Source organism: Scomber japonicus, chromosome 9 (assembly GCF_027409825.1).
Source record: "Scomber japonicus isolate fScoJap1 chromosome 9, fScoJap1.pri, whole genome shotgun sequence".
In the NCBI taxonomy this organism is placed as follows: Eukaryota; Metazoa; Chordata; class Actinopteri; order Scombriformes; family Scombridae; genus Scomber; species Scomber japonicus.
Window position 1 is genome coordinate 12,744,407 of NC_070586.1, and position 13,404 is coordinate 12,757,810.

Sequence of the window (13,404 nt, forward strand, 5' to 3'; positions counted from 1 at the left end):
TTTTGGGTTTTGTGTGCTGTGATCAGTATAGTAGGGTAAAAATGATCCGGCATACACAGTTGCCGAATTGAAAAAGGAGACTTGAGATCAAAAAGTTGTTGATTATTCTGAAAATGTAGTTGGGAAATGAGAAATCACAACAGCTATTTGCCTGTGAGTTCATCTGATTCTAATTTATATTGTGAATATTTGGAAAGACTGTGTGAGCTCACAGAATAATAATGATTTAAACACACCATCAGTTTAGGTTACGACAGCTTTATTTAGTGCAAAGAGAGTCTAATACATAGAGTCACTGATGCGCCTCATGCTCATGAACCTCATGCCGCTCATGCCCATGTTCATGAAGTTCCTGTACTCTCCGGGCCTGAAGTACATCATCCTGCCTCTATAATGGGGCTGCTCGTACATCAGCCAGTGTCCGTCCATCACGTTGCAGGACATGCAGTTAGACATGCGGTAACGGTCCATGACGTGGTCACAGTCGTCCATCAGCTCGTGCATCTGACCACCGAAGTTCTCCCTCTCGTAGATCCTCATCCTGTAGGATCCTCTGTGCTGTTGTGCAGAAGAGAAGAGAGATTAACTCAGCATGACATCTATAAGGCTGCTTATGAATAATTCAAGAGGTGTCTTCTACACTAAATCAAGCCCGTAGTGTGGTCTTACCATGGGGATCATGCGGCAGGACCTGATGCAGTCGCTCATGCCCATCATGCTCATGTAGTCAGCGTACTCGCCCCTCCTCATGAAGTACTGGTTACCCATGAAGTTGGTGCGGTCATAGACCATGAAGCAGCCTCTCTCCACCCTGCAGGAGTGGCACCTGCTCAGGTAGGAGGAGAAGTCGGGGCAGTCGCTCATGCACTCATAGGAACGACCCTGGAAGTTCCTGTCCTCGTAGAAGACAACCTAGGGGAGAGAGGCATCATCTTTGGTTAGCACATATTCAAGTTTAAAGCTGCACTACTTCCTTTTTTGAGGAGAAAATAGGAAAAGTTTTCATTATTCATGACTCTAGCTTTCTTTGGATATAGTGCTGTTAAAGATAAAGATTTTACTGCTAAATTGACTTTGAAATGCAATGACTGATTTTATTTGGCCACATGTGGACAGCAGAAACAAGCCTGGGGAGGTGGTGTTTTTAGAGGTTGTACATTGAAAACAATATTGTGGCCAAAAATGGCCCTAAAATAATCAAAACAGGAAACAGTAAACTGGAGGGCAGAAAAAAAAGTTTTAAGTTACTATATAGCCACTATAAGTAACTCTTTTAACACTAAATACAATAAATTGATTCATTGTAAAAAATTAAGTAAAAACTAATTATAGCTGCTTTAAAGTATTTAACAGGGCATTTTCTAGTCTATGGTTTTAGCGGTGGCTGAAGCAACAGGAGCCAGAGAGCAGTAATAAAACTATTAAAGAAATCTCACCTTGCTCATCATGTTCATTCCAGTGGAAGTCATTTTGTTGGTTAGTGGGCGGCTGCTGCTGCTGGTGGAATTGCTGCTGCTGCTCTTGCACCGAACTGTACTCTACCTGGTTTAACCCTTTCCTTTTATACCTGATCCACACACCGGCCCTTTTGTCCTAAACCCCCTGAGCCAGCAACAGTGTCATAGAAATGCACAGAATACGGAGGGATTGTCTACATTTTGGACTGACTGAACAGCTCTTAGAAACTGTCCCTTAACAGACACTCGTGAGGCAACATCAGCAAACCATGAAACGAAAAAGGATTTCACTATTTTTTCACATTCTTTACTTAATATGTCAACTTCTCCAATTCATCTGTAAACGTTGGAGCTGAAATCTTATCTGGAATATGAGAGTGAACAAAATATGGCAAAACCTTAGCAACGAGCTGTTGTGTCAGACTGTATGATTTCAATTTGAGGTATGACAGACTGTGAGATGAATGTGAGGTGAATCTTAATTGTGCAATGTAAATAGTCATGTTGATACAACAAAGTTGCATGAACCTTTTTGTTTCATTGCTTTTGGTTTGTATGTGCTATAATCATATTGAAGAAGAATAAGTGTGTTTCCCCACTAACCTTTATTCAAAAAACTGTTCTTATGCAATGTCATGCTGGCCAATGTAGTATACTGATTATTTTGATCGTTGAGTGTCGTCACAGCTGCCACTCTGTGAGAATGTTGTCTTCTAACACTGTCAGAATTTTGCTTCAGGCTGTCTTTGGTCACCCAAGGTGTGGCTGTATCTCACAGTCAGATCAAGGATCACTGTTTTAGATTGACAATCAAAGAGTCAACTTTCAGCTTAGACAACAGTGGACATGAAAAGTTAGGTAAAAGTATCTTATAATTACTTCTGAGGAGAACATGACAGCCTGCACCAAACGTCATGGCAATCTGTCTGATAGTTGTTGAGAAATATCACTCAAAACCAAAAATGTGAATATCATGATGGCACTAAAACAGGGGTTGGCAACCCATGGCTCTGGAGTCACATGTGGCTCCTTTGCCCCTCTGCAGCTTTCACAAAAAATAATAAATACTGGTGATTTTTTAAATTTTCATTTCATTTTCTTGTTGTGCATTGGACAGTCTTTCAAAGAGAACATCTCATATATTGGATTTCGAGGTGATACTGTGACACTGAAATAAAATAAAATGTTTTAATATTTCATCAATTAAAATATGAATCACTTCCTACTACATCTACGGACCAGTGCCTTTTTTCTGCAGGTGGTTAGTCTTGAGTTTCCGACCCCCACCCCATGTTAGCTAACCATGGATGAATCTAAAAAAAAAAAAGTCCCAGAGGTAAATAGAGAGTTTAATTCTATTTATTTATTTAAGATTCATTTGGCAGGGACAATACACATCAAACAGCACTGTAGTTTACACCGCAATGTAAATGTGACAGCATTAGCCATGGAGCTAGTTTTCATCTGTAGTCCCAAGACAGGTCAACAACTTAGCAAAGTACAGTAAAAAAGAAAAGAGAGAAAGAGATAATGTTAAGATAAACATTAAATTATGAATTATAAATAATCCATCATTAATGCAGACAGTAAGTAAAAGCTTTGTTCATTAGTTATGGCTGCAGCTCTGGTGTTGTTTAAGCCAGTGTTTTAGAGTTTTTTTGAACCGGGAAATGGTTGAACAGGTCCTTATATGTCTGGGCAGAATGCTCCAGTAGAGTGTTGCTAAGACAGAGAAGGCTGAGCATCCAAATGTACTCCTTCTATAAGAACAAAGCAGTCCCCTCTAAATGTGGACTTTGTGGTTCTGGTAGTGTCTTTTCTGGCCACAAACTGGCTCAGTGGTGGAGGAGCAAGACCATGTGTAATTTTAAAAACAAGGCAGGCGTCAATGTATAGATGTATAGCCTGAGATTGTCCAGGGTGAGAAGATTATACTTATGAATGATGTTGCAGTGGTGATATCTGTGAGGCTTCTTGTCCATGACTTTAAGTGCTTGTTTACAGACGGACTTGAGCTGTCATATTGGGCTTGTGACTAGCTTGTGATGCAGAATGACAGATGGGAGATTATCATTGCATGAAAGTATAAAAGGGCTAGCTCAGTTGATAGGTAAGGACGAATGAATCTGATGTCGGCCAGACCAAACTTCACAAATTTGTGTCCAAAATGATGCTTAGATATTTGAATTCTGATACCAATTATAGTTTTCTACCATTAAACAACACATCTGACTAAAAGACGTCTGTAGTTGCTTTGGAAAAAAAATGCAGATTTTCTTGTTTACATTTAGATGCAGGCATGACTGACTCGGCCAGCTTGATACACTGGCCAATGTTTCTGTTAGTTTATGTGCAGCCTGCTGTTGATTTTCTGCATGGGTGTATAGAACGGTATGATCAGCATACATGTGGAGACTGACAGATGGGCATGATGATGGGAGGTCATTTATATATAGACTGAAGAGGAACGGGCCCAGTATGTATCCTTGGGGGACAGTGATATTCATTGTGAGGGCTGCTGACAGTGTCCCCTATACGGATAACTTGCTTCCTGTTGGTTAAATATGAAGCCATCCATTTGATATTGACAATTTATAGGTTAGAGGAAGATGATATGAATAAGGGGACCTTGTGATTTACTGTATCAAAGGCCCCCTTTAGGTCTAAAAAGACAGCGCCAACTGCACCCCCTTTGTTTATTTTTGTGAGGTGCTCTGTCACCAATTTCTCTGCCACCTTGGATATGATTCATAGAATACTGATGGATCTATAGTTGCTCGTATCAATTGGGTCTCCAGATTTAAAAATTGGTGTAACAGCAGCAAACTTTCAGGCTTTAGGGAAGATGACCTGCTTGACAGACAGGTTTATCAGATGGACTGTTGGGTGGATGAGGGTGTTCTTACGAAAAATGGCTCTTTTGATAGTAAAGGTTGCAGACCTCTGCACTAGACGAAAAGTCAGGGGATGCGTCCTCTGGGATCTTTATAGAACATTTTACCCATCTATCTTGTTGTTGAGATTCTTCAATATACAAGTTAAAGTTTGGATGGTGTTTAATGAAAAGTAAGGGGATCAAAGTTATTACAATTCATCTTGAAGGGAACATGGAAGTCTTTACAAAATGTCATGGCAATCCATCAAATAATTGTTTAGATATTTTACTCTTTCAACCTCATGGTGGTGCCACCAAGAAAAGTAATGGGATCACCAGCATCAGTAGGAGTCCTTCAATTCAAGTGTTTTAACAAAATATTAAACCATTCAATACTTTATAAGATATTTCAGTGGGAACCAAAGTGGTGTTACAACTGATCTAATTCTCCTCCATTATAGTAACTAAAAGTTCAGATGAAAATTCCTAAATCTTACCTGAACAATAGTATGTGGAAAATGAGAAATCACAACAATATTTCCCTGTGAGTTCATCTTTGAGTTATATAACTATGTAAATGTGTGGGAAGACTGTGTGAGCTCAGAATAATGACTTAAACACACCATCAGTTTAGGTTACGACAGCTTTATTTAGTGCAAAGAGAGTCTAATACATAGAGTCACTGATGCGCCTCATGCTCATGAACCTCATGCCGCTCATGCCCATGTTCATGAAGTTCCTGTACTCTCCGGGCCTGAAGTACATCATCCTGCCTCTGTAATGGGGCTGCTCGTACATCAGCCAGTGTCCGTCCATCACGTTGCAGGACATGCAGTTGGACATGCGGTAACGGTCCATGACACTGTCACAGTCATCCATCAGCTCGTGCATCTGACCACCGAAGTTCTCCCTCTCGTAGATCCTCATCCTGTAGGATCCTCTGTGCTGTTGTGCAGAAGAGGAGAGAGATTAACTCAGCATGACATCTATAAGGCTGCTTATGAATAATTCAAGAGGTGTCTTCTACACTAAATCAAGCCCGTAGTGTGGTCTTACCATGGGGATCATGCGGCAGGACCTGATGGTGTCACTCATGCCCATCATGCTCATGAAGTCAGCATACTCGCCCCTCCTCATGAAGTACTGGTTGCCCATGAAGTTGGTGCGGTCATAGACCATGAAGCAGCCTCTCTCCACCCTGCAGGAGTGGCACCTGCTCAGGTAGGAGGAGAAGTCGGGGCAGTCGCTCATGCACTCATAGGAACGACCCTGGAAGTTCCTGTCCTCGTAGAAGACAACCTAGGGGAGCGAGACATCACATTTCGTTAGCACATATTAGAGTTTAAAGCTGCACTCGTTTATTTTTTTGAGGAGAAAATAGGAAACATTTTCACTGTGACTTCAGCTTTCTTTGGATGTCATGCAGTTAAAGAAGCTTGAATTGGACAAAATTTACTTTGAAGTGCAATAACTGATTTTTTCGGCCACATGTGGGCAGCAGAAACAAGCCAATATATAGTGTTATCACTTTTTGAGTTGACTATTGCCACATCTAGCAGACATTCAAGATTAGCATTTACTAACAGTCATGTTTCTGGCCGTCTGATTAATGTAAATCCAACGTAACTATTGGGCTCTTAAACTTGGTGCTGGGCAAGTAGTGATTTTAGAGGTTGTACACTTAAACAGCTACCTATTGTGACCCAAAATTACCCTAAGAGAATCAAAACAGTAAAACGGCCAGAAAACTAAAACAAGTTTTAAGTTGCTATAAAGCCAATATAAGTAACTATTTTCACACTAAATGTAATAAGTTGATTCATTGTTAGTGTCAAAATACTAATTATAGCTGCTTTAAAGTATTCTACCCAAAAACATGGTGTTTTAGTGGTGGCTGAAGCACTTTGAGCGCAATAATATAACAAAACTATTAAAGAAATCTCACCTTGCTCATCATGTTCATTCCAGTGGAAGTCATTTTGTTGGTTAGTGGGCGGCTGCTGCTGCTGGTGGAATTGCTGCTGCTGCTCTTGCACCGAACTGTACTCTACCTGGTTTAACCCTTTCCTTTTATACCTGATCCACACAGCGACCCTTTTGTCCTAAACCACCTGAGCCAGCAAGAGTGTCATAGAAATGCACAGAATACGGACGGATTGTCCACATTTTGGACTGACTAAACAGCTCTTAGAAACTGTCCCTTAACAGACACTCGTGAGGCAACGTCAGCAAACCATGAGAAAAGAGTAGAAAAATGATTACACTATTTTTTCTCATTCTTTACTTAAAATGTCAATTTCTCCAATTCACCTGTAAACATTGGAGCCGAAATCCGATCCGATATAGGAGTGAACAAACTATGGAAAAACCTTAGCAACAAGCTGTTGTGTCAGACTGTGAGATGAAACATAATAAAGCAAAATTAAATGAACTTCCTTTTCGTTTCATCTGCGTTTTGTTTTTTGTGTGCTATCATCATACTGAAGAAAAATAAGTATGTTTCCCCACTAAAACTACTTTATTCAAAAAAGTGTACTTATGAAATGTCATGTTGGCAAATGTCATATTCGGATTGTTTTGTTTGTTGAGGGGTCGTAGCAGCTGTCACACTGTGAGATTGTGGTCTTGAATTTCTAACAGTCAGAAATTTTCATCTGGCTGTCTTTGGTCACCAAAGCTGTGGACATATCTTACAATGAGATCAAAGAATCACCACTTTAGATTGATGACCAATGATTTTACCACATTTCTCTCTCAATTGTCAACTTTCATCTTGGAGAGCAGTGGAAAGGGTAAAAAAAAATTGTATGAAAAGTCAGGTGTTCAAAGTTTCTTATAATTACTTCTGAGGAAAATATTAAAGTCTGTACCAAATTTTATGGCAATCTGCCGAATAATTGTTGAGAAATATCACTCTATACTAAAAATCTGAACCTCAATGGCAATAGAAGAAAAGTCAGTTGGATACATCATCTGGGATCTTTTAATGTTGAGATTTTTCTCTTGAGAGGTGAAAGTTTAGACCTGTTGATGGCATTTTATGAAAAGGGTATCAAAATTATTACAATTCATCTTGAAGGGTTAGGGTTAGTTATAGCATACTAACAATAGTTATATTCTCTGTATGCAGATGTAACCCACTTAGTGATTTCAGTACACTCAAATATATGGACCAGTATCTAGATTCGCAGGGAGGGACTGGATGTAAAATGAGAAGGAATGACACATACAATAGGCAACTGGAGCCATGTTGTGCTTTTTACTTAAGATATATATATAAAACCTTTGCTATTAACAAAAATGAAAGTTTTTGTTTGTTTTTTTCCTCCGCTGGCTTTCTACTAGGGGTGGGCGATAATGATATATGACAATATGGGAAAACAAAAAACGTTTTATCAGTGATTACAGCTTGGAGGCAGAATCATGTATTGGTGCAAACAAAATGAAGGGCACTTTCCATCCTTCTTTTTCAATGACCTACTGTCATTGATGACATACTACCTGATTTGAAATGTGAAAAACTGCAGACTTACGGATTGCAGAGTCAAAGGTAGAACTGGCGGACTGTCAGGTTCCTCCCTATTTATCACGGTCGTGACCAATGGTTCACCTTCCAGCCACTGTTTGCTCTTCCTGTAAAATGGAGTGCAACTAACGATCGAGTGCTCCAGTGATGCTCAGTTGAGTAATTTGTTTAATTTTGGGTCACACTTCACCAGCTGCTAGTACCTCCTCCTCATGTACCTTCATAGCCTGGTTGTACTTACCGATGTGATTTGCTAAGGAATGTAAATGTGTTATATGTAATTGCATCGCTACATCATTGATATTGTGATATGACACTTTCTTAATCAGGTAAAAATGTATACCTGCATTATCATGGACGGTATGATATGGCATAGCCCTACATTCTAGTATTAATTAACTCAGTAAATACTGTATAAAATGCATTCAGTATCACAATTCAGTGTTTTCAGTGCTTCACAACAGAAAAACGTGAGAATAAAGAAAAAGGAAAAAGAAATTGTCCTTTGAGAATAAGAGCTCAGAGTTCCTCTGATTTGTTTATTCAACTTCAGTTTTGTTCCTTTGTTGTGATCATTTCAGTTTAACTAGCTTCAGTCAGATAAGGTCAGTTAAAGTCAGTTCCAGTTCCAAAGTGCACTTAGTTCAGTCAGAGGTCAGGTAGCAGAGGTGGGCTTGAACAGTCCTACCACATTGAGGTACTTGATGAGAAAGAAGAAATTGATGGTTTCATCCAGGCAAAAGGTGATCTTGGTCCAACTCCTTGGATCAAGGAACAGACCAGGTTCAAGGCGGCTTGCCACCTCCCTTGTCAGGGAGAATCCAGAATCCAAAATCTAATTTCCAAGTGATCTCAGAAAACCTAGCCTGTATAGAAACAAGGCTATTACTGATTCAAGCAACTTCAGTATTGTTATGGCCATAATGAATGTCACATTACAATACTACTGTAACACAATAGTGAGTGGATGAATTCATTTTATTTGTACAGTATTTGTCTTAATAGAATATTGTATCCCTTTTTACATCAAACATGAAATGTTAGCTTTTAACCATGAATTATGATTATTAAGCAGTTTAATAATTTTAACATGTATTTCTCTTCATATTATCAACTGAATAACATTATCATATTTGCTATTCAAATTCTTCTATTCAAGATTACAAATTAAGTACACACACTAAGTGGCTTTCTTGGGCATATTATATGTTGTTACCACTCATAACAAGACAGTAATGCTGCAAAATATGTATAATAATAACACTAAGAAAAGTTTTTAAAAAATGAACATATGAATATGTGTCAGTTATTTTTTTATTTCCTGTTGGATCAATGCATTATGATGCTTTAACACTTTTAATTACACAGCAGTAAATGTACGTCAAGTCAATTTACTGAAAAGGAAAACACATGCTTACTTTGGTTTCACTGACGACAGCTAAACAACCCCAGCTAATATTAGCCTACTAGCCACATTAGCACAACTCCGCTAACTCACATAGACGCCGCCAACACCCATTAAACTCCTGGCTCGCAGGTTATTGGTTCACCTTTCTCATCTCCTGCAAGTGTCTTCTGATGGTACACTTCATGTTTTTGTCGCGAAATTATTCACTATAGCTCACTGAAAATTTACTAGCTTTTACCTCTAGTAGCTTCCTCGTGTTCATGCTGTTTCTGCCAAAAGTACCAAACTGCACACAAAATTACGGACATAGCACAGACATCTTGACCTCTACCACACAGTTGAAAGGAAAATAACTTCAATGATGAAGTGGAAGTTGGTCTTCTTCGTTTTTTTCTCACTGTGAAGTAGCATGTTTTATGTTTATATGTAGCCAGGTGGGAAAATGTCATGATACTTGTTAACACCACTAGATGGCACTATCTGAATTGGGAGGACCCCCCTATGAGGACGAGTCTAGTCACGTCAAAGTTTATTTATATAGCACATATAAAACAACCTCATTTGACCAAAATGCGGTACCTGCTGAAGACACAATAAAATAAAAGAACAATTATGAGTAAGATAAACTATAAAAACACAATAAATAAAACTATAAAAACACAATGGATGAAAGCAAAGTTAATAATATTCAGGATGTCAAGCTCAACTAGGATTAAAAGCCAATGCAAAGAGGTGAGTTTTAAGCAATGATTAAAAACTTTCCTGGGTCTGAGCAGTTTGGATATGGTAAGGTTGGTTGTTCCACAAGTTTGGAGCAGCCACCACAAAGTCACCCTATCATCTCTGGTTTTAAGCCTTGACCTAGGTGCATGCAGAAGCATAGTTCAGTTGACCTCAGTATTCTGACTGGAGCATGATGGTGCAACAACTCAGATAAGTGTATGGTGCCAGTCCATTAAAGGCTTTTAATACAAGTAATGAAATCTTGGAACTGGATTCTGAAGCTGACAGGAAGCCAGTGGATAGAGGTCAGAACTGGTGTGATGTGATCATGTCGTCTCTTCCCAGTCAGGAGACGTGCTGCTGTGTTCTGGACCAGCTGAGAGAATTACAATAATCCAAACGTGAAGTAATACACATTTAATGTAAAGGAAGATAGAAACTTGTCTTTACAAGTGAACTGATCTATTGGTCAAATTTGAAAGCTCTGTCGAAGATCACAGCAAGGTTTTTGACACAAGGGTTAGGCTAATGGGGCCAAGAGCACTGTCAGTGCCATCCAGAAGTTCAGATTTCCCAAATATGATAATTTCAGTTTTCTTCATTGTGGTTCAGGAAGTTTAATTCCATCCATGATTTAACATATTTTAAGCAGTTCAGCAAAGCTTGCATGGAAACTTTATTTATTTTAATAATCAATTTGCATTAGCAGCTACAGCTGTAACCACTGTTTACAAGATGTTATAGTTTGTAAGTGTGGATGCTCACATTTTTGTCATTGTAGTTATTGTTATAGTTCTTAGTGTGGATGGCCTTAAGTAACTCAGAGTGACAAAATTTTAAGCAATAAAAACAAATTGTGAGCAGAATTAATGACACAGTTTTGAGTAATAAGAAAATAATATCAGAAATAGAATATTATAACCCAGTTCTCTATTGGGTTACACCGAACATCAGTATTTCAACTTGTTTGTAGTGAGTGGAAGTGATACTATGTTAACTTTCATTGTCCCTATAAAATAAACTGAATAAAAAGACTATGAATGTCTTTACAAAATGTCATGGTAATCCATCAAATAATTGTTTGGATATTATATTCAAAACTGTAAATGTCAATCTCATGGTGGTGCTAAATAGAAATTTAATGGGAAGTCAGTAAGAGTACTTCTATTGGGGACCACTAAGATATTTCTCTATGAACCAAAGTGGTGTTACAACTGATCAATAGACTGACATCCCAGGCGCCACGTTACTGTCATCACTACATGTTCATATGAAAATTCCTAAATTATATTAGGGAATCACAGCTATTCCCCAGTGAGTTCATCAGCAGCCACCTTCGATTTATACTGCTTTGTAAATGTGTGGAAAGACCATATAAGCTCACTCAGAATAAAATGATTTAAACACACAATCAGTTTAGGTTATGACAGCTTTATTTAGTGCAAAGAGAGTCTAATAGCAGGAGTCAGTGATGCGCCTCATGCTCATGAACCTCATGCCGCTCATGCCCATGTTCATGAAGTTCCTGTACTCTCCGGGCCTGAAGTACATCATCCTGCCTCTATAATGGGCCTGCTCGTACATCAGCCAGTGTCCGTCCATCACGTTGCAGGACATGCAGTTGGACATGCGGTAACGGTCCATGACGCTGTCACAGTCGTCCATCAGCTCGTGCATCTGACCACCGAAGTTCTCTCTCTCGTAGATCCTCATCCTGTAGGATCCTCTGTGCTGTTGTGCAGAAGAGGAGATAGATTAACTCAGCATGACATCTATAAGGCTGCTTATGAATAATTCAAGAGGTGTCTTCTACACTAAATCAAGCCCGTAGTGTGGTCTTACCATGGGGATCATGTGGCAAGACCTGATGGAGTCGCTCATGCCCATCATGCTCATGAAGTCAGCATACTCGCCCCTCCTCAGGAAGTACTGGTTGCCCATGTAGTTGGTGCGCTCGTAGACCATGAAGCAGCCTCTCTCCACCCTGCAGGAGTGGCACCTGCTCAGGTAGGAGGAGAAGTCGGGGCAGTCGCTCATGCACTCATAGGAACGACCCTGGAAGTTCCTGTCCTCGTAGAAGACAACCTAGGGGAGATGCATCATCTTTGGTTAGCACATATTCAAGTTTAAAGCTGCACTAGTTTCTGAAGAGAAAATAGGAAAAGTTGTCTTTGAATGTAGTGCTTTTAAAGAAGAAGGTTGGATTTTTACTCCTAAATTTACTTTGAAGTGCAATAACTGATTTTTTTAGCCACATGGTGGCAGCAGAAACAAGTCAACATCCAGTTTTATCACTTTCTGAGTTGCCTGTTGACATATCCAGCAGACACAGAGCATTTACAGTCATGTTTCTGGCCCCTTGTCTTTCAGCTCTGTTCCAACTCCCTATTGTGGCCAAAATGACCAAAAATATAAGGCTTGAGGCCAGAGAACTAAAACAATGAGGTTTAAGTTGCTATACAGCCAGTATAAGTAACTCTTTCACTGTTTCTAACACTAAACATGTTAAATTGATTAATTGTTTGTGTCAAAATACTAATTATAGCTGCTTTAAACTATTCAAGCCAAAAACAGGGCATTTTCTAGTCTATGGTTTTAGTGGTGGCTGAAGCACCAGGAGCCATAGAGCAGTAATATAACAGAACTATTAAAGAAATCTTACCTTGCTCATCATGTTCATTCCACTGGAAGTCATTTTGTTGGTTAGCTGCTGCTGCTGCTGATGGTATTGCTGCTGCTGCTCTTGCACTGAACTGTACTCTACCTGGTTTAACCCTTTCCTTTTATACCTGATCCACACACCAGCCCTTTTGTCCTAAACCCCCTGAGCCAGCAAGAGTGTCATAGAAATACACAGAATACAGAGGGATTGTCCACATTTTGGACTGACTGAACAGCTCTTAGAAACTGTCCCTTAACAGACACATATGAAGCAACGTCAGCAAACCATGAAACAAACAATAGAAAAAGGATTTCACTATTTTTTCTCATTCTTTACTTGAAATGTCAATTTCTCCAATTCACCTGTAAACGTTGGAGCTGAAATCCAGTCCAAAATATGAGTGTGTACAACTTGAACAAAATATGGGAAAACCTGTACAATCTCAATTTGAGGTAAATCCAACTTTGAGATGAATGTGAGGTGAATAATGAACAATTTTAAATACAGCAAAGTCACCTTGTAGGGCTGTGCTATATCATATCATCCACGATAAAACCAGTGTTCATTTTTACGTGACAAAAAAGTGTCATATCACGATATCAATGATATAGCGACAAAATGAAACTATAACCCATTTATGTTTTCTAGTGCGGAAATCAGATCATTGAGTACAACCAGGCTGTCAAGGCACACAAAGAGGAGATAGTAGATGGTGATATGCAACCCAAAAGTAAACAAATGATTCAACCGAGC

At 39.2% G+C, this 13,404-nt stretch overlaps 3 protein-coding genes across 3 annotated transcripts; all 3 read right to left on the reverse strand.

The window, feature by feature from the left end:
• Positions 1 to 279: 279 nt before the first annotated feature.
• Positions 280 to 1,469, reverse strand: LOC128364696 (gamma-crystallin M2-like). The gene is made up of 3 exons (XM_053325287.1): positions 1,437 to 1,469; positions 670 to 912; positions 280 to 558 (listed from the first exon to the last, which is right to left on the reverse strand). Exons 1-3 carry the CDS (start codon positions 1,467 to 1,469, stop codon positions 280 to 282), a joined length of 555 nt encoding a protein of 184 aa, XP_053181262.1.
• Positions 1,470 to 4,998: 3,529 nt separating this feature from the next.
• Positions 4,999 to 6,310, reverse strand: LOC128364699 (gamma-crystallin M2-like). The gene is made up of 3 exons (XM_053325289.1): positions 6,278 to 6,310; positions 5,389 to 5,631; positions 4,999 to 5,277 (listed from the first exon to the last, which is right to left on the reverse strand). Exons 1-3 carry the CDS (start codon positions 6,308 to 6,310, stop codon positions 4,999 to 5,001), a joined length of 555 nt encoding a protein of 184 aa, XP_053181264.1.
• A 5,131-nt stretch (positions 6,311 to 11,441) lies between these two features.
• On the reverse strand, positions 11,442 to 12,684 carry LOC128364700 (gamma-crystallin M2-like). Its single transcript, XM_053325290.1, has 3 exons — positions 12,652 to 12,684; positions 11,832 to 12,074; positions 11,442 to 11,720 (listed from the first exon to the last, which is right to left on the reverse strand). Exons 1-3 carry the CDS (start codon positions 12,682 to 12,684, stop codon positions 11,442 to 11,444), a joined length of 555 nt encoding a protein of 184 aa, XP_053181265.1.
• Between the last annotated feature and the right edge of the window lie 720 nt (positions 12,685 to 13,404).

Coding starts and splice junctions, on each gene's coding strand:
- LOC128364696 (XM_053325287.1), bottom strand. CDS start 1,469: ATGACTTCCACTGGAATGAACATGATGAGCAAG. Junction 913..1,436: donor GAATGAACATGATGAGCAAG/GTGAGATTTCTT, acceptor TCTCTCCCCTAG/GTTGTCTTCTACGAGGACAG. Junction 559..669: donor CCTGCCGCATGATCCCCATG/GTAAGACCACAC, acceptor TCTGCACAACAG/CACAGAGGATCCTACAGGAT.
- LOC128364699 (XM_053325289.1), bottom strand. CDS start 6,310: ATGACTTCCACTGGAATGAACATGATGAGCAAG. Junction 5,632..6,277: donor GAATGAACATGATGAGCAAG/GTGAGATTTCTT, acceptor TCGCTCCCCTAG/GTTGTCTTCTACGAGGACAG. Junction 5,278..5,388: donor CCTGCCGCATGATCCCCATG/GTAAGACCACAC, acceptor TCTGCACAACAG/CACAGAGGATCCTACAGGAT.
- LOC128364700 (XM_053325290.1), bottom strand. CDS start 12,684: ATGACTTCCAGTGGAATGAACATGATGAGCAAG. Junction 12,075..12,651: donor GAATGAACATGATGAGCAAG/GTAAGATTTCTT, acceptor CATCTCCCCTAG/GTTGTCTTCTACGAGGACAG. Junction 11,721..11,831: donor CTTGCCACATGATCCCCATG/GTAAGACCACAC, acceptor TCTGCACAACAG/CACAGAGGATCCTACAGGAT.